A 20528-nucleotide genomic window follows, 5' to 3' on the forward strand; every position below is an offset into this window, starting at 1 on the left:
GGCATAACATAGTTTATAAGGAATATATTCTACATTCTACTTTGATGAGTAGCTTCTGGGGTCTTAAAAGCCTGTGAGCAGCCATCTAAGATACTCCACCGGTCTCACCCCTTCGGGAACAAGGGGGAATGAAGAAAACTAAAGATACAAGGAAAGATCACTCCAAAGGACTAATGGTCCACATCTACCACAGCCTCCACCAGACTGAGTCCAGTACAAACTAGATGGTCCCCAGCTACCACCACTGACTGCTCTAACAGGTATCACAGTAGAGGGTCCTAGACAGAGCTGGAGAAAAATGTACAACAAAATTCTAACTCACAAAAAAAGACCAGACTTATTGGCCTGACAGAGACTGCAGAAACCCAGAGAGTATGGCCCCCGGATACCCCCTTTTGCTCAGTAATGAAGTCACTCCTGGTTTACCCTGAGGTTTACCCTTTAGGCAAAGATTAGCTAGGCCCATAAAACAAAACAAGACTAAAGTGGCACACCAGCCCAAGGGCAAGGACTAGAAAGCAGGAGGGGACAGGAAAGTTAGTAATAGGGTAATCAAGGTCAAGAAGGTAGAGTGTTGACATGTCGTTGGATTGTTAACCAATGTCATAAAACAATATGTATACTGTTTAATGAGAAACTAGTTTGTTCTGTAAACCTTCATGTAAAGTACAATTAAAAAAAAAAAAAAAGAAAATATTCCACATCCTACTTTGTTGAGTAGCACCTGGGGTCTTAAAAGCTTGCAAGAGGATATCTAAGATACATCTATTGGTCGCATTCCACTCAGAGCAAAGGGTAATGAAGAAAACCAAAGACAGAAGGAAAATACTAGCCCAAAAGACCAAATGAACCAAAGACTCCAGCCTGAGATCAGAAGAATGAGATGGTGCCCAGCAACCACCAATGGCTGCCCTGACAAGGAACACAACAGAGAATCCCAGACAAGGCAGGAGAAAAATTAGAACAGAATTCAAACTCATGTAAAAAGACCAGACTTGATGGTCTGACAGAGACTGGAGGAACCCCCAAAACTATAGCCCTGGGCATTCTGTTAACTCATGACTGAAACCATTCCCGAAGCCCACTCTTCAAAGATTAGACAAGACTGTAAGTCAAAAAATAATACACATGAGGAATGTGCTTCTTAGTTCAATCAGACATACAAGGCCAAATGGGCAGCTCCTTTCCAAAAGCAGGATGAGAAGGCAGGAAGGGACAAGAACTGGTCAAGTGGACACAGGGAACTGGGGATGGAAAGGGGAAGTGTGCTGTCGCATTGTGGGGACTGTAACCGATGTCACAAAACAATTGTGTATAAATTTTTAAATGAGAAATTACCTTGAGCTTTAAACTTTCACCTAAAATACACACACACAAAAAAACCACATGAAAGAAAAGACCACAAAGGATGTCAGAAAAGACTCTGCAACTTGCTCTTGAACAGAGAGAAGCTAAAGCAAAAGGAAGAAATGATCAAGGGAAAGTGCTGAATAGAAGATTTCAAAGGGTGGCTCGAGAAGACAAAGTAAAGTATTATAATGAAATATGCAAAGACCTGGAGTTAGAAAACCAGAAGTGAAGAATACTCTTGGCATTTCTCAGGCTGAAAGAACTGAAGAAAAATTTCAAGCCTCAAGTTTTAATTCTGAAGGTTCTACGGGCAAAATATTGAACAACGCAGGAAGCATCAAAAGAAGATGGAAAGAATCCAGAGTCACTGTACTAAAAAGAACTGGTCACCGTTCAACCATTTCAGGAGGTAGCATATGACCAAGAACCGATTGTATTGAAGGAAGATGTCCAAGCTGCACTGAAGACAATAGCGAAAAACAAGGCTCCAGGAATTGACGAAATACCAATTGAGACGCAGGGCTGGTGGTGCTCACTCGTCTATGCAAAGATATTTGGAAGATGGCTACCTAGCCAACTAACTGGAAGAGATCTGTATTTGTACCCATTCCAAAGAAAGGTGAAACTAATCCTGTATTTTTCAGTGATTAGCACCACCATCTATCCCTTTCTCAAAGCTAAAAGCCTTGAGTCCGCCTACATTTACCCATATTGTTATATTGCATACATGACATTAGTCATCAAATACTATCAATTTGCTGCTAAAATTTTTTCTGGAGTCCATCATTTCTCTTTGTCTTCACTGTAAATATCTTATTTCAAGTGCTGTTATTATTCACCTACACTACTGCCATAGCTTCCTAATGGGTCTCTTGACCTCCAATCTAAACAATATCTTCCCTCCTATCTTGCTCCGCACTGCCCTTCCATCCTATACACCACTTTACCAGAGAGATATTTCTAAAATGAATATCTGACCATATACACAATGCTCCCTCTACCTTATAGGAATTAAATCACTTCCATTATTTAGCTAACTCCTACTCAATCTTAAAGCCTTAATTCAAGGGCTGATACCGCTAGCAAACCTCCCTAATTCCCTTTTCCAAGTCTAAACTGTTTGCCTCTCCTTGCAGTTTCAGTGATGTTTTATGGTATAATTCTATACAGCATTTTATTGGGCATAGGTATGTTTGGGTACATTTTTAAATTAGATGTCTCTGGCCTCGATTATGCTATAAGCTTTATAAGGACCAGTTTCTTGAATCTTTATCTGTAGGGCCTAATACATTGATTAACACATGAAAAATTCTCAACTATTTTTCAAATATGCATGTCTTCCCATTTCCAAAAGTCAGATTACTATAACTTTCATCTTAAAACAGAAAGAGAAAAAATTGCTTGATAAATTGGGGTGATAACAGAAACCTTTAAACACAGTTGAAAATTGCTCCATTCCCTTGAACTATACACTCTTCTTAAATGTAATATTTACTCACATACCTACTGTCTTTAAGGCTAGCTTAAGGTGGTGTTTCTCTCAGACCATAAAATTAACTACGAATATTGAATAGGCCTTTAATACTCTTTACTTTCCCACCAACATTACTGAGGTCTGCTAATGAAATACATATCTGACTTGGAAAAAACACAAATGTCACAAACAAAAACTACATGCTTCAGTGAATGACCCAAAGAGTTTTTATGTATCACTTTGTGTAAATTTGAAAGCAACTGTGTAATAACAGAGGGTGAGAACCCTAACTCTATCACTAAATAGCCATGTGACCTTAGGAAAGTTACTTAATCTCTCTGAACCTCATTTTCCTCAAGAGAATAATGTATATAAACAAACTAATACAGTCCTACCACAAAACAGACATTATGAGAATAGGTTGTTGTTACCTGCTGTAGAGTTGGCTCTAACTCATGGCAACCTTCTATATAACAAAATGAAATACCACCTGGTCCTGTACAACCTTCATGAATACTGGTATATTTGAGTTCACTGTTGAGGCTATCCTGAAGAACCTTCCAATCCAGGGGCCTCATCTTCCATGACTATCTCAGACAATATTCTGTTGTGATCCACAGGGTTTTCATAGGCTAATTTTCAGAAGTAGGTCACTAGACCTTTCTTCCTAGTCTGTCTTAGTCTTGAAGCTAGCTCTGCTGAAACTTGTCTATCATAGGTGACTCTGCTGGTATTTGAAATGCCAGTGGCACAGCTTCCAGCATCATAGGAGCATACAAGCCACCACAGTACAACAAGCTGACAGATGGGTGGCGGTTCCTTAGTCCCTTCTAAATTCTAAAATGACCTCATGTGAAAGCTGGACAATAAAAAAAGAAGATCGAAAAAGAATTGATGCATTTGAATTATGGTGTTGGCAAAGAATATTGAATATACCATGGACTGCCAGAAGAACAAATAAAATCTGTCTTGGAAGAAGTACACTCAGAATGCTCCTTAGAAGCGAGGATGGCAAGACGTTGTCTCATATACTTTGGACACATTATCAGGAGGGACCAGTCCATGGAGAAGGATGTTATGCCTGGTAAAGTAGAGGGTCAGCGAAAAAGAGGAAGACCCTCAATGTGATGGATTTACACAGTGCCTGCAACAACGGGTTCAAGCATAGCAACGATTGTGAGGGTAGCACAGGAGCAGGCAGCATTTTGTTCTGTTGTACATAGGACAGCTACAAGTCGAAACCGACTCAATGGCACCAAACGACAAATCCTAAAAACTTCACCAAAGTATATTTTGTGGAAGAAATCTAACAACATTACAAATTTCCCAGTGACTAAGGAGTCTAAGATTACTAATTCTTTACACTCCATGATTCACTTCCATGTCATCTTTAGCATTATTTTAAAGAATAAGAAACAGCCCAGATAGTATATATTAGCCTTGAAAAGTAACACAAAGCTCAGACTACTTGGAATACTGAGTATACACTTCCTCTAAACCAGGACACACATATATAAACATATGTCAAACTCTAATTTTAGTTCTTACGTTAATCTTCACAGCATCATATCGGATTTGTGAAAACTCACGAAGACCAAAAGAACCTCCAACAATCAGCATCTGAAACAAAAAAAGGGAACAATCAAATAAAAGAATGGCAAAATTTAGAGATTACTTCTCTAAACACCCACAGAGACAGATTCCACAAAGTCTTATAGATCATTTTCTCCTGGCGAGTTACCATTCATCTTTTCAGAGTAGATGGAAAAGTGTATGTATGTACAGTCTGTTTCCCAGTATATACTGTCTCCAAGAAACATCTGTACCCTAAATCCCATTTCCTCTTACCTTCTAAAGGACGCTGCTTCATTAATTCTCTCCTCTTTCCTGTGTCATCAAGTTCTTGCTCATCACTGCATGACTCATCATAAAAAGTACCATTATTTCTCCAATTTAACAAACCAAAAAACAAACTTCTCTAGTCCCTACTTCCCCACCAGCTACTATTTTTTTTTGTACTATTTTGCAGTAAAAAATTTCTCAAATGAGTTGTCTATACTCACTGTTCCCCCTACTCTTTATTAAGCCCATTCCAACCATCAGTGGCACCCAAGTTACTAAAACCAATGGTTGATTCTCTGTTGTCATCTAATTTGATGAGTAAAATTTGACACTGTTGATTCTCTTCCCTTACACCTGGCTTTTCTTCTACCTGAGAAAGTCATTTCTTCTTAGTCTCCTTTATTGGCTCCTCCAGGAAGCCTCTGTCCTCTAGTGTTGAAGTGCCCCAGGGAAAAATGTCAGTCTTCCTCTTTATCTACATTTACTTCTTTTATGGCCTCAATCCAACCTATGCCTTTAAAAACATTAATATGCTGATTACTCACAAATTAATATTTCCAGCTTTATTGTTGTTGTTAGGTGCCGTCGAGTCGGTTCCAACTCATAGCGACCCTATGCACAACAGAACGAAACACTGCCCGGTCCTGAGCCATCCTTACAATTGTTGTTATGCTTGAGCTCATAGTTGCAGCCACTGTGTCAATCCACCTTGTTGAGGGTCTTCCTCTTTTTTGCTGACCCTGTACTCTGCCAAGCATGATGTCCTTCTCCAGGGACTGATCCCTCCTGACAACATGTCCAAAGTATGTAAGACGCAGTCTCGCCATCCTTGCCTCTAAGGAGCATTCTGGCCGCACTTCTTCCGAGACAGATTTGTTCGTTCTTTTGGCAGTCCATGGTATATTCAATATTCTTCGCCAACACCACAATTCAAAGGCGTCAATTCTTCTTCAGTCTTCCTTGTTCCACCTTAGGCCCCATCTAAAATGCAACAGGTCCATCCCTGAACTCTTGATATCCCTTCCTCAAACCTGCCTGTCCTGTAGCCTTTCCCATTTCAGTTGATGGCAATTTCATGTTTCCAGTTGCTTACAAACAAAGCTTGTAGTCATCTTTTACTCTTCTCTTTCGCATACCCCACATCAAATCCATTCAACAGCAAATTCTTTTGCTTCTATTTTCTCAACTCTCCACTGCTACCACTCTGGTGCCAGACCCCATAATTCATCATCAGGTTTACTGCAATAGACTGTTATTTGGATTCCAGGGGATTTTTTAAAAGTGTAAATAAGATCATATCCTTCCTCTGCTCAAAACCCTACAATGGCTCCCACTGCATTCAGTGGAAAACTTATACAAAGTCCTTAATAACAGCATGCAAATCCTACTTAGTAATTCTAAATATTAATTTTCTCTATGAAATAAAAATCTTAACAGAACTATTTAAAAAAAAAAAAGCTACACAGACCAAACCCATCAACTTGTCTTTGACTAATGGAGAAAACTATGGTTTATGCCACCTCAGAGTGGGACAGAGTATCCTTTTTTATAACCTACTTAAACAAAACATTCTTTATGGCATCACTGATATGAGGCATAGACTACTATATAGTAGGTGGCCTTTCTATGTTATTTACAACCTTCACACTAGGAAGCTTAAAGGGAAATACTAAAAATATAAATAAATCTAAAAATTAATCTCAAAATGATAGAAAAATAATAGTAAATTAAACCAAATGGAAACAGAAGAATATAATGATCAAGAGAAAATTAAAAATTTTTTTAAATGTACAATTCAGAGAATATCAACAAAACCAAAAACTGATTCTTAAAGAGAGAATATATTACCAATAAAAGAAATACAAAGGGGACATCATAACCCATTCTAAAGAAATGGGGGAAAAAAGTAAGATATTATTAAGAAAAATATTCCTAGTAAAAATTAACCTGCCAAAACTGACACAAGAAGAAAAAAAAATCTGAATGGTCTTATATAATAAATTGAATCTGTAATTAAAAACAAAAGTCCAACAAAGAAAATGTCAAGCTCATATGGCTTCACTGGTGAATTCTTCTAAACAACTAGGATGAAAGACCCTGGTCTTTCACAAATTTTTTAAAAGACTAGGAAAAGAAGGAACACTTTCTAATTTAGCTTATCAGGCCATCATAAAGTTGACCACAAACCTAACAAGGGCATTACAAGAAAGGAAAATCAAAATGCCAACAAGCGGCCATCTAAAATACATTAATTGGTCTCAGCCCACCGGGAGCAAAGGCAAAGGAAGAACACCAAGGTCACACGACAACTAAGAACCCAAGAGACAGAAAGGGCCACATGAACCAGAGACCTACATTATCCTGAGACCAGAAGAACTAGTTGGTGCCCGGCCACAATCGATGTCTGTCCTGTCAGGGAGCACAACAGACAACTCCTGAGGGAGCAGGAGACCAATGGGATACAGACCCCAAATTCTCATTAAAAGACCACACCTAATGGTATGATTGCGACTAGAGGAATCCCAGAGACAATGCTCCCCAGAACTTCTGATGGCACAGGACAGGAACCATCCCCGAAGACAAATCATCAGGCATGAAAAGGACTGGTCAGTGGGGGGGTAGAGACATGCTGATGAAGAGTGAGCTAATTAAATCAGGTGGACACGGGAGAGTGTGTTGGCAACTCTTGACTGGAGGGGGGATGGGAAGATAGAGAGAGAGGGAAGATGGCAAAATTGGCATGAAACGAGAGCCTGTAAGGGCTGACTCAATAGGGGGAGAGCAAGTGGGAGAAGGGAGTAAGATGTATGTAAACCTACATGTGACAGACTGATTGGAATGGTAAATGTTCACTTGAAGCTTAATAAAAATTAAAAAAAAAAGAAAGGAAAATCATAGGCCAGTTTTTCTTAAGAATACAGATGTAAAAATCCTTAAAAAAGAAAAAGAAAGAAAGAAAGTACAACAAATACAAACCTTACCAATGAATTATGAAAGCTTTTGTGCTGGAAATCATGAATAAGAATATCCGCTACCACCACTTCTATTCAGCACAAAATTGTAAGTCTTATACAGTATAAGATAAGAAAAAGAAAAAAAAAGGTGTATCAACTGGAAAGGAAAAAGCTCAGGAAGAGAACTTCCGGTTCCAGTCAAGATAAAGTGGCCTTGTTCCATGCTAATTCTCCTTCTCACAACTAAAATCCCTGGACATAATATAACAAACAAAAATAGGAGGACTGTGAAAGATGGAAAGAAGGTGGACTGGCTAGGAACCTCAAGACTTGAGAAAACATAGCAGCAATTTTCCTGGCTTTCCTTTTTGCCTCCCATATATCCCAGAATGGGTGCTGGAGAAGCCTGCAATCTGGGACTGGCAACAGATACAAACAAACAAAAAGCTCCTAGCAAAGCCTACTCCCTATATCCAAAGAACCAGAAGCAGGGCAGCCTAGCAGAACAGGAAACCTTTCTGACAATACACACCCTATTCCAGCCAAACACTAAAGGAAAAACCACCCCTCACCCCATGGTATCAGCAGGGCTGAGTGGAGAGCTGAACTTCCAGCCCTACATGGCGCAACAAGCTGGAATGAGTTAGTGCACCACTTTTGCAGGGGCAGCGTCAGCAGGGTCCAGGGGGAGGCACATTCCCACTCCATCCAAGAACAAAGAGGCAAAATAAGGCAATGCAAGATAGTGTTAGTCGGCACTCCACTGCTAGGGTAGTATCAGTGGGTCTCAGCAGGGACTGAACTTCCACCTCTACCTGCCAGCAATGAGCTAGAATGAGGTGGTGTGAGTTGACATTCCTCTTTCGCAGAAGTGATGTCACCATTATTTAACAAAACTGCCCTTTAGTTGATGAAAATTACTCCCAGTAACTCCTCATCATAAGGATTCTAGAATTTCTTTGAAAACTGGGATGTTTTAAACTTGCTGGAATAGTTTGGGTTGAAAAGTATCTTTGTGTTTGTGAAACACAAAAAGCTGCAGGGTTGTGATCTTCTTAAATCTTTATAATCTCCCTTACGGTAGGTGCTGTCGTTATTAGGTACCATTGAGTCGGTTCTGACTCAGAGTGACTCTGTGTACAACAGAATGAAACACTGCCCCGTCCTGCACCATGCTCACAATATGCATGAGCCCACAGTTGTAGCCACTGCATCAATCTATCTCACTAAGGGTCTTTCTCTTTTTCCCTGACCCGCTACTTTACCAAGCATGAGGTCCTCCTACAGGGACAGATTCCTCCTGATAACATGTCCAAAGTATGTGAGACATACTCTTGCCATCCTTGCTTCTAAGGAGCATTCTGGTTGTACTTCTTTCAAGACAGACTTGTTCGCTCTTTTTTGTAGTCCACGGTATATTCAATATTCTTCGCCAACACCACAATGCAAAGGTGTCAATTCTTCTTCTTCAGTCTTCGTTACTCATTGTCCAGCTTTCACATTCATAAGAGGCAACTGAAAACATCATGGCTTGGGTCAAGTGCGCCTTAGTCTTCAAGGTGACATCTTTGCTTTTTAACAGTTTAAAGAAGTCTTTTGCAGTAGATTTGCCCAATGCAATGAGTCTTTGGTTTCTTCACTGCTGCTTCCATGGCTGTTGATTGTGGATCCAAGTAAAATGAAATCCTCGACAACTTCAATCTTTTCTCTGTTTATCATGACGTTGTTTATTGGTCCAGATGTGAGAATTTTTGTTTTTATGTTGAGGTACAATCCATACTGAAGGCTGTAGTCTTTGATCTTCACCAGTAAGTGCTTCAAGTTCTCTTCACTTTCAGCAAGCAAGGTTGTGTCATCTGCATAATGCAGGATGTTAATGAGTCTTCCTCCAATCCTGTTCTTCTTCATATAGTCCAGCTTCTGGGATTATTTGCTCAGCATACAGACTGAATTAGTGTGGTGAAAGGATACAACCCCGACATACACCTTTCCTGACTTTTAACCACACAGTATCCCCTTGTTCTGTTCATACGACTGCCTCTTGATCTATGTACATGTTCCTGATTAGCACAATTAAGTATAAACATAAAGAAGACAGTGTAATGGCCTATAAAGCACTCATAATCTAGAAGATTTAATTTAATATAATAATCTTGAAGAAATTAGGTAATTAAACAGACTTTTAAAAAACAGTGCAAAACACCTATGCTCATCTAAAGACTTCACCAAAAGAGTAAAAAGACCACCTACAGACTGGGAAAGAATATTCAGCTATGACATCTCAGACCAGCGCCTGATCTCTAAAATCTACATGACTCTGTCAAAACTCAACCACAAAAAGACAAACAACCCAATCAAGAAGTGGGCAAAAGATATGAACACACATTTCACTAAGGAAGATATTCAGGCAGCCAACAGATACATGAGAAAATGCTCTCGATCATTAGCCATTAGAGAAATGCAAATTAAAACTACGATGAGATTCCATCTGACACCAACTAGACTGGCATTAATTCAAAAAACACAAAATAATAAATGTTGGAGAGGCTGCGGAGAGACTGGAACTCTCATACACTGCTGGTGGGATTGTAAAATGGTACAACCACTTTGGAAATCCATCTGGCGTTATCTTAAACAGTTAGAAATAGAACTACCATACAACCCAGAAATCCCACTCCTCGGAATATACCCTAAAGATACAAGAGCCTTCACACAAACAGATATATGCACACCCATGTTTATTGCAGCTCTGTTTACAATAGCAAAAAGCTGGAAGCAACCAAGATGTCCATCAACGGACGAATGGGTAAATAAATTGTGGTATATTCACACAATGGAATACTACGCATCGATAAAGAACAGTGACGAATCTCTGAAACATTTCATAACATAGAGGAATCTGGAAGGCATTATGCTGAGCGAAATGAGTCAGTTGCAAAAGGACAAATATTGTATAAGACCACTATTATAAGATCTTGAGAAATAGAAAAAACGGAAAAGAACACATACTTTTGTGGTTACAAAGGGGGGAGGGAGGGAGGGAGGGAGGGAGAGGGCTTTTTATTGATCAATCTGTAGATGGGAACTGCTTTGGGTGAAGGGAAAGACAACACTCAAAACAAGGAAGGTCAGCCTAATTGGACTGGATTAAAAGTAAAGAGGTTTCCGAGATAAAATGAAAGCTTCAAAGGTCAGCGAAGCAGGGGCTGGGGCCTGGGGAACTTGGTTTGAGGGGACTTCTAAGTCAATGGGCAAAACAATTCTATTATGAAAACACTCTGCATCCCACTTTGAATTGTGGCACCTGGGGTCCTAAATGCCAACAAGCAGCCATCTAAAATACATTAATTGGTCTCAACCCACCGGGAGCAAAGGCAAAGGAAGAACACCAAGGTCACACGACAACTAAGAACCCAAGAGACAGAAAGGGCCACATGAACCAGAGACCTACATTATCCTGAGACCAGAAGAACTAGTTGGTGCCCGGCCACAATCGATGTCTGCCCTGTCAGGGAACACAACAGACAACTCCTGAGGGAGCAGGAGACCAATGGGATACAGACCCCAAATTCTCATTAAAAGACCACACCTAATGGTATGATTGCGACTAGAGGAATCCCAGAGACAATGCTCCCCAGAACTTCTGATGGCACAGGACAGGAACCATCCCCGAAGACAAATCATCAGGCATGAAAAGGACTGGTCAGTGGCGGGGAGAGAGATACTGATGAAGAGTGAGCTAATTAAATCAGGTGGACACGGGAGAGTGTGTTGGCAACTCTTGACTGGAGGGGGGATGGGAAGATAGAGAGAGAGGGAAGATGGCAAAATTGGCATGAAACGAGAGCCTGTAAGGGCTGATTCAATAGGGGGAGAGCAAGTGGGAGAAGGGAGTAAGATGTATGTAAACCTACATGTGACAGACTGATTGGAATGGTAAATGTTCACTTGAAGCTTAATAAAAATTTAAAAAAAAAAAAAAAAACAGTGCACTGTATGACATGATTCACAGGAGCAGAGCCATGGGAGGATCTAAGCCTGACACCTAACCCAGAGAACAGGCTGTAAAACAGACTTCTCAGAAGACCTGAACTTAAATTCAGATTATGAAGATGAAGAACAGTTAGCACAGCAAAGCATTAAGGGGAAAAACAGACCAAATAGACGGTGCACCATATAGAAATGCAACAATATGTGCAAAAAGAAGCAAGTAGGGATCAAGTGAGCACCCTACCAGCACTGGACAGCCTGGAGAATAGGACAGGGGAAGTGCTATCCACCCTCCAGGCCCAGTGTCTGCCATTCCCCAGCAGGCTGCGCTGAGAAGCCTAGGGAAGTGCATTCCACCCCTATCAGTGATGGCGCAAACCAGACCAGATTAGCACTATAAGGGCTCTGGAACCTAAATTATCACTGGGAAGAAAGCCAAAAAAGTAGGCTACAACCTACATGCTAAATCTAAACGTGGTAACTGCCTGCTAAAGTAGAGGCTTCAAATAGGATACAGAGTTTCCTAACATAATATCCAGTGTCCAAAATACAGCCAAAATTCACTTGTCATAACAACAATCAGGAAAATAACAGAATTAGAATTTTAAAAAGACTATCAATAGATGTTTACATGGAGGTAAATCAGATGTTCGAATTATCTGAAATTTAAAGATTTTAAAGCAGCCATCATAAAAAATGCCTCGAAAAGCAACTGCAATGAGCAATGTTCTTGAAATAAATGAAAAATTAGAAAATCTCACCAAAGAAATAGAAGATATAAAAGAGAACCAACATTTTTACAAAAATGACCAAAAAAAAGGCTGAGGATGCTTATGTACAACCAAACACCTCATGGGATTTGGTTCCTTGGTTTGGGGATTTAGGGTAATGGTGTCATGGGACATTCCACTTAACCGGCCTAATAATGTCCTTGGAGCTTCTGTTCTATCTCCCAGTTCATTGTGCAGTACCTGGGATCTTAAAAGCTTGCCAGTGGTGAACCCAAGGCACAACAACTGCATGCAAAAGAGGAAGAAGGAGAGTCAGGAATAAGAACAGGGAACAGAATGTGTGACTAATCACCTCCGTAAACAACTGCCTCCTTTGCCGTGAGACCAGAAGAATTGGATGGTGCCTGGCTACCATTATTGAACATTTTGATCAAATATTCTATAGAAGAGTTCTGATCAAAAGGGAAAAATGCAGAGAATTTCAAATTTTCATGGACTCCAGACTTTCTGGAGCCAAGAGGGCTGGATGAACACTTGAAACTATTCCCCTGAGATAATCATTGAACCTTAAACCAAAAATATCCCCTAAAGTCTTCTTAAAACCTAACAATAGTTTAGCTTAACTAGTAAAGAATGTCTGCCTTGAGCACTATGTTCTTTTAAGATTTATTTATATGGGATCAAACTGATAACAGCAACTTTAAAGGTCAGATAGAAGGCTTGGGGCCAGTGAGTTTATATTAATAGGGGAGGAACGACTCAGAGGAGGGTGAGATGGTTGCACAACTCAATGTAATCAATGTCACTGAATTATACATGTAGAAACTGTTGAATTGGTATATGTTTTCCTGTGTATATTCTCAAAAACCACAAAAAAATAAAGTATAAAAAAGAAGAATCAGAGTTATGTCTGTCAGACAGCATGTAAGGATCTCCAAAAATCATCTCGTCCATAAAAGCTAAGAAAACACTGGTAAAAAATTGTTAAAATCAACTTTTCAGACTCTGGAAATTAAACAAAGGTTTGCAGCAATCTGGGAAGCATTTACTCTAAAACAAAAACAAAACCCCAAAACCTGAATCTCAGTAAGAACACTGAGCTGTGTGGCATTTTAACTTGTCCTATTTCCACCATGCCCCTCCGGTCTGTGATAGTATTGAAAAGTCAACAGCCTACAATCATGGTGAAAAGCTTGGCAACCACTGAATGGGCAGAATGGGACTGAAGCTCCTTAAAACTCTGTCCCCAGGGAATTGTCAATATTTGACCTGTTCCCTGGTGGATCCCACTAGCAATGCTGCCTTCAGTTGACCTGACTTGGTACTCATCCAGTGTGAACAGACTTTCCCCTGGAGGCATTCATTGAAAAAAAAATCAGAGGCAATTGTTTAGTATCCTGGCTGCTTCAGGTGGTGGACAGCAATTTGGACAAACAATAAACCAAAACCAGTTGCCCTCCAGTCGATTCCAACTCAGGGCAACGCCATGTGTGTCAGAGTAGAACTGTGCTCCATAAGGTTATCAATGGCTGATAGTGGGAAAGTAGATCACCAGGCCTTTCTTCCACAGTGCCTCTAGCTGGACTGGAACCTCTAAACTTTCAGTTAACAGCCCAGCATGTTAACCAGCACAAAAAATAGGCTAACCAAAGAGCTTATAAAGAAAATATGGAGAGGAGTGGGAGCCAAGATGGCGGACTAGGCAGACGTTACCTCGGATCCCTCTTACAACAAAGACACGGAAAAACAAGTGAATCGATCACATACATAACAATCTACGAACCCTGAACAACAAACACGGATTTAGAGACGGTGAACGAACTAATACGGGGAAGCAGCGATAGTTTCCAGAGCCTGGAGCCAGCGTACCAGTCAGGTACGGCACAAGCACAGAGACCTGCTCCACCCCCCGGAACTAACCCCGGGAGGGGGACCAGCCGGTTCCACGGGCGGCGTGGGATGCAGCCGGTAGGAGAAGTCCCCGGGAGGCAGTGACTGATCTTGGAGCAGAAAGAGCAGCATCCGAGCCGGGGAACCGTCCCGCAGGGATTTGGACTGCTCGCAGCGGATTTTCTGGAAAAACTAGTTTCCCAGTGATGGCTCGGAGACAACAATCCATATCAAACCACTTAAAGAAGCAGACCGTGACAGCTTCTCTAACCCCCCAAACAAAAGATTCAAAATCTTTCCCAAATGAAGATACAATTTTGGGATTATCAGATACAGAATATAAAAAACTAATTTACAGAATGCTTAATGATATCACAAATGAAATTAGGATATCTGCAGAAAAAGCCAAGGAACACACTGATAAAACTGTTGAAGAACTCAAAAAGATTATTCAAGAACATACTGGAAAAATTAATAAGTTGCAAGAATCCATAGAGAGACAACATGTAGAAATCCAAAAGATTAACAATAAAATAACAGAATTAGACAACACACTAGGAAGTCAGAGGAGCAGACTCGAGCAATTAGAATGCAGACTGGGACATCTGGAGGACCAGGGAATCAACACCAACATAGCTGAAAAAAAATCAGATAAAAGAATTAAAAAAAATGAAGAAACCCTAAGAATTATGTGGGACTCTATCAAGAAGGATAACCTGCGGGTGATTGGAGTCCCAGAACAGGGAGGGGGGACAGAAAACACAGAGAAAATAGTTGAAGAACTTCTGACAGAAAACTTCCCTGACATCATGAAAGACGAAAGGATATCTATCCAAGATGCTCATCGAACCCCATTTAAGATTGATACAAAAAGAAAAACACCAAGACATATTATCATCAAACTCACCAAAACTAAAGATAAACAGAAAATTTTAAAAGCAGCCAGGGAGAAAAGAAAGGTTTCCTTCAAGGGAGAATCAATAAGAATATGTTCTGACTACTCAGCAGAAACCATGCAGGCAAGAAGGGAATGGGACGACATATACAGAACACTGAAGGAGAAAAACTGCCAACCAAGGATCATATATCCAGCAAAACTCTCTCTGAAATATGAAGGCGAAATTAAGATATTTACAGACAAACACAAGTTTAGAGAATTTGCAAAAACCAAACCAAAGCTACAAGAAATACTAAAGGATATTGTTTGGTCACAGAACCAATAATATCAGATATCAGCACAACACAAGGTCACAAAACAGAACGTCCTGATATCAACTCAAATAGGGAAATCACAAAAACAAACAAATTAAGATTAATTAAAAAAAAAAATACACATAACAGGGAATTATGGAAGTCAATAGGTAAAAGATCACAATAATCAAAAAGAGGGACTAAATACAGGAGGCATTGAACTGCCATATGGAGAGTGATACAAGGCGATATAGAACAATACAAGTTAGGTTTTTACTTAGAAAGAAAATATGGAGAATAAGATGTCCACAGAGGATTCTGAAAAGCTTGGACATATTCCTGGGAGCCTAGACGGCGATGGCTATGCACAGAACTGTGTGCATGCCCAGAGCAGTATGCGTGTTCAGGGAAGACCTGAGAGGGCTATAAACTCTCACCTACAGCTAACCTTGAGGCTGTGCACAAGCTAGAAGTGAAAGCCAAGACAGAGTTGTAAACTGCCCGGTTGTGTTCAGTATGCTCAAACAAGCACACAGAGCTTCGGGCAAAGGCTGGGAGACTTACTGGCTCCAGCTGTTTAAGGAAATATCTGTCCAATAAAAAGGCAAATGCCCCAGTTACAAAACGGGCAAAGGATTTGAACAGATATTTCCTCCAACGAAGATATATACATGGCCAATAAACGTATGATAAGTACTTGGCTACTAAGGTTGGCAAAAACCTGGCAATCTGCTTGCCTAAAGATTATAGCCAAGAAAAATTCATGGATCAGCTCTAATCTGTCACATGGGGTCAATATAAAGTAGAACCCACCCGACAGCACCTAAGAAGATGCTCAATATCATTAGTCATTAGAAAAAAAAAAAAAAAAACACAGCTGTGGAGTCGATTGTGACTCATAGCAACCCTACAGGACTGAGCAGAACTGCCTCATAGGGTTTCCAAGGCTGTGAATCTTTACCAGAAGCAGGCTACCACATCTTTCTCCCTGGAGCAGCTGATGAGTTCCAACCACCAACCTTTTGGTTAGCAGTCAAGCGCTGTACCACTGTGCCACCAAGGCTCCTTTAGTCATTAGGGAAATGGGATTCAAAGTCACAGTGATGTATCATTTCAGAGCCAATAACCAAAAAGCAAACCCGTTGCCGTCAAGTTGATTCCAAATCGTAGCGACGCTACAGGACACAGTAGAACTGTCCTAATAGGGTTTCCAAGTAGCGGCTGGTACATTCCACCTGCGGACATTTGGTTAGCAGCCCAACCCTTAACCACTGCAACACCAGGGCTTCTCACCGCCAATAAAAAATAAAAATAAAAGATTGCCTCGAGTCGATTCCGACTCATGGCGACCCAATAGGACAGAGTAGAACTGCCCCACAGAGTTTCCAAGGAGGACATGTGGATTCAAACTAGAGACTTTTTGGTTAGCATACATAGCTCTTAACCACTATGCCAGCAGGGTTTCCTCACAGCCAAAAGGAGAGGCTTAACAAAAAAGATGGGCAACAACTGTTGGCGAGGATGAGGAGAAATTGGAAGGAACCCTTTTGCATTGCTAGTGGGAATGTAAAATAGTGCAGCTGCTTTGGAAAACAGTCTGACACTTTCTCAAAAAGCTAAATATAGAATTACTACATGACCCAGCGATTCAATCCTAGGGAGGTAGGCAGACATTTATGCATTTCTTTATTATTTAACTCAACACAACAACCCTGGAAGAAATACGCCAGTTCACAAGTAGGAAGCTGAAACAGGGAGATGCCCGAAGTTGTACAGATACAGTAAGTAATTAAACGTGGTCCCAATGATCTAGCGAAAAGTCATGCTGCAGTGAAAAAAAAAAAAAATGCAAGCTTTGTAATCATCCAGGATTAGGTTAAAATCTGGCTCTGACATCGTTCTACGGGCTTCAATTTACTCAAGAATGAAACCGAGTTGGGAACAACAAACACGTTCCAATGGGGGAAAACGTCACACTCTTAAGCAGGCAAGACCCTGGTAACAACCATGGGAAGGGAAACCAAAACCAAACCCGTTGCTGTCGCGTCGATTCCGAATCTTAGGAACCCTATAAGGACAGAGTAGAACTGCCCCTAGGATTTCCAGGGAGCAGCTGGTGCATTCGAACTGCCAATCTTTTGGTTAACAGCCGAGCTCTTAACCACAGCACCACCAGGGTGGGAAAGGGAAACGCAAAATCCTATTCCGGGAGGGGTAAAGACTAGGACTGACTAAACAGTCCCAACCCATCGCCAACCCTTTCCTTGCCCAGGTCCCGGTCATCTGCCCCACGTATGACACACGGAGTTCCCGCAATGGCTACCCGGCACGCAGAGAGCGGCACCCCTTCCGGTATCCCGCCCCAAACTTCCCCCTCGCCTCCACTCACCAACATGGGGACTCCGTAGCGAAGGGTCTTGTTCCTGCGCAAAGCGTGCATCGCGGCGGGACCAAACATTACCGACTCCCGGTCCCGCCTGGCTCCCCGCCAAGCAGGCCTGGCGCTGCCTAGCGAATCTGTGTTTCAAGCTTACTCCCAAACAGAGGCCGCTCTGAGTTCACCAGCTTTCCTCGGCCGCCGGGAGCGCGGTGCTCCCCTTATGGGCCTCCGCCAGGCTAAAGCAATCGATCCACCGCTACGTAGTAGCTCTCCGTCCGGAAAGTCAAGCGCCAGCAATTTGGTTCCCGCACGCCAGCGTGCAGCTGGGTTTGAGGAACTTAAATCTGGTTCGCGGTCCTGTAAAACTGGCAGTAGGTACCTCGCATGTTCTGGGGACAGTATTCTTAGAACAATCCTGGCACATATCCGCTCGATAAGACCTGCTAAGAAAAAAAGTTACTTCCGAGCTGATACTATCTAGCCTCTGGAAATTTGTAGGCTAGGGCAGTTTATCAGCTTAATAAAAATGTTTAAAAATAAATAAATCGCTAGAAGTTTAGGATAAATGGTAATCAGTGTAGGGTCTTGCTATCGTTGAACCTGTAATACTAATACTTATACTGAGAACTAGCCTGTAATCTTCAATCATTTGATAGCTATTTTCCACTCAACAACCAACACTTTTTTTTGCATGTCATTGAAAGCTCCAGAAACACACGGATGAGTAGATACTATCCCTGCCTTCAAGAACTGACAATCTAATGGCAATTGTAGTTTAAGAGACAGATCCCCAATATTTGCTAGGGCGAATCAGAGAAGCTCTAATTTACCCAGTACCATTAGAAGTGACATAGTAGAGTAAGTAAGTCTTCCTACTCTAGTCCTTGAAATCTTTCCATCCGTCCCTGCCTTTCTATTGCCGCTGAAACGTTCCTGGTTTAATCCGTTATCATCTTTCCACCTAATAGAGGAGCCTTCCTATTTTGTCTCCACAGGAGAAACTCTTGTGTTTAACCGCACCCCCCCCCCAAAAAAAACCAAACCCAGTGCCCTCGGGTCGACTCCGACACATAGCGACCCTACAGGACAGAGTAGAACTGCCCCATGGAGTTTCCAAGAAGCGCCTGGTGCATTTGAACTGCCGACCCTCTGGTTAGCAGCCGTAGCACTTAACCACTACGCCACCAGGGTTTCCTCCTGCCTTTTGGCTGCTCCAATAACACCCATGTCTACAGGACTACAGAGTCAAATACGAAAAAGAATTATTGGTTCTCAAGTTTGTTTTCGACAGTGGTACAAGTTACCTAAGAGACGTAAATGATGGGAGTCTCCTGCTTTTGCTTACTGTTCACTCCGATTATCTTAGCAAGGAATTTAAGGCCCTTTGCAATATGACTTTGACGTGCCTTTCTTTTTTGCCACTTTGCGCCATTCACTCCATCCAAGAGGAAACACCGTCCCTTGAATATTCCATGAACTGCCACATCTTCAAAATGCAGCTCCAAGGAACACCAGATTCCTGAAACCTCCCCTACTCCGCAGACGGTATAAATTACTCCCTCCTCGGAACAACAGTAGCCTTTGACTCATATACAGAGCACTATCACACTGTATTATCACTTTTAGAGTATAAAATCGTTATTGCTGTAACTAGAGTATAAGCAAGATAAAAAACGAGAATAGGAAGAATACTTCAGGGTTTGAATTTGAACCTCAGGGTCTTGTTCTTGGTTCTAGGACAGAAGAAATGAGTCATTCAGTAAAAAAAAAAAAAAAAAAAAAATTACCAGAATCAAGCCAAGGGAGATTTTGGGGTGATTTGAATATACATTAAAGTAAAACCATCTGCCTACCTCTTCTTCCCTCACCCCTACTTCACCGAAAAACTAAGAGAAATTTTTGGAAACCTGGGGACTGAACATGACGGGTGGGAGGATTTAGCCTAACAGGTTGAGCTAAACTACACAATCAAGAGCTTCTGGTTGGAGGTTGGGCAATAATTATTATCTAAACCAAAGGCTATTGATCTGTTCTAGTAGTGTCTCCCTGTGGGGCAATTTTACTCTGTCACATGGGGCTGCTGTGAGTCAGAATCAACTCAATGTCACCCAACAAGAACAACAATAGTGTCTTCAGCCACATCAAATGACCTTGGGTAACTTGTAGCCCTTGGACCTATTAGCTTCAGTGATCTGTTTTAAGTGTTTTATTCTGTCTCCTCTAATACCAACTGCTCACTTCGGAAGTCTTCGTCCAAACCACCATCCAATTTTACTTGGACTAATGCATTAGCTTCCCATTCAGATTTATGCCTTTTTTGAAAAGGGTAACAGGTTATTGACTATAGCATTACCTATAGTATTGTGGTTGGAGTCGGGGTAGAAAATAATGCAGATTTGTGGGAAAGCCTTTGGAGCAGCTGAACATGCAGTATTTGCGAGTTGAGGAATGGGCTCATAAACAGGATTAGTATGGTTTATGAATAGGATCTTGAATGTTGTGATCCCTTTTTACTTTCTTTTAGCTTGTTTTTTGTTGTTTGAGTGTGTTTCATTCATGCCTGTGCAGAGATGTAACCATATGGTGCCAGAGGATTTATTGTGAAATAGGCAAAATTTGTATATGCCACTGCTTCTCATCTCCCTTTAAATATTTCAAAAGTCATGCAACATCTATGTTAATTAAGTATATTACTTCCCCACTTTTCCTATACAAAACAAAAACTC

General features: G+C 41.1%; 1 protein-coding gene across 1 annotated transcript in view; it reads right to left on the reverse strand.

The window, feature by feature from the left end:
* Positions 1-18042, reverse strand: part of LOC104845421 (cytochrome c oxidase assembly protein COX16 homolog, mitochondrial) — a 30652-nt gene extending 12610 nt beyond the window's left edge. Inside the window, exons 1-2 of the mRNA XM_010588708.3 lie at positions 17812-18042; positions 4373-4444 (exon numbers count right to left, since the gene is read on the reverse strand). Coding sequence (XP_010587010.1) covers positions 4373-4444; positions 17812-17880 — 141 coding nt within the window. The 5' untranslated portion in view covers positions 17881-18042. The remainder of the gene's footprint in view (positions 1-4372; positions 4445-17811) is intronic.
* Between the last annotated feature and the right edge of the window lie 2486 nt (positions 18043-20528).

Source organism: Loxodonta africana, chromosome 10 (genome assembly GCF_030014295.1).
Source record: "Loxodonta africana isolate mLoxAfr1 chromosome 10, mLoxAfr1.hap2, whole genome shotgun sequence".
In the NCBI taxonomy this organism is placed as follows: domain Eukaryota; kingdom Metazoa; phylum Chordata; class Mammalia; order Proboscidea; family Elephantidae; genus Loxodonta; species Loxodonta africana.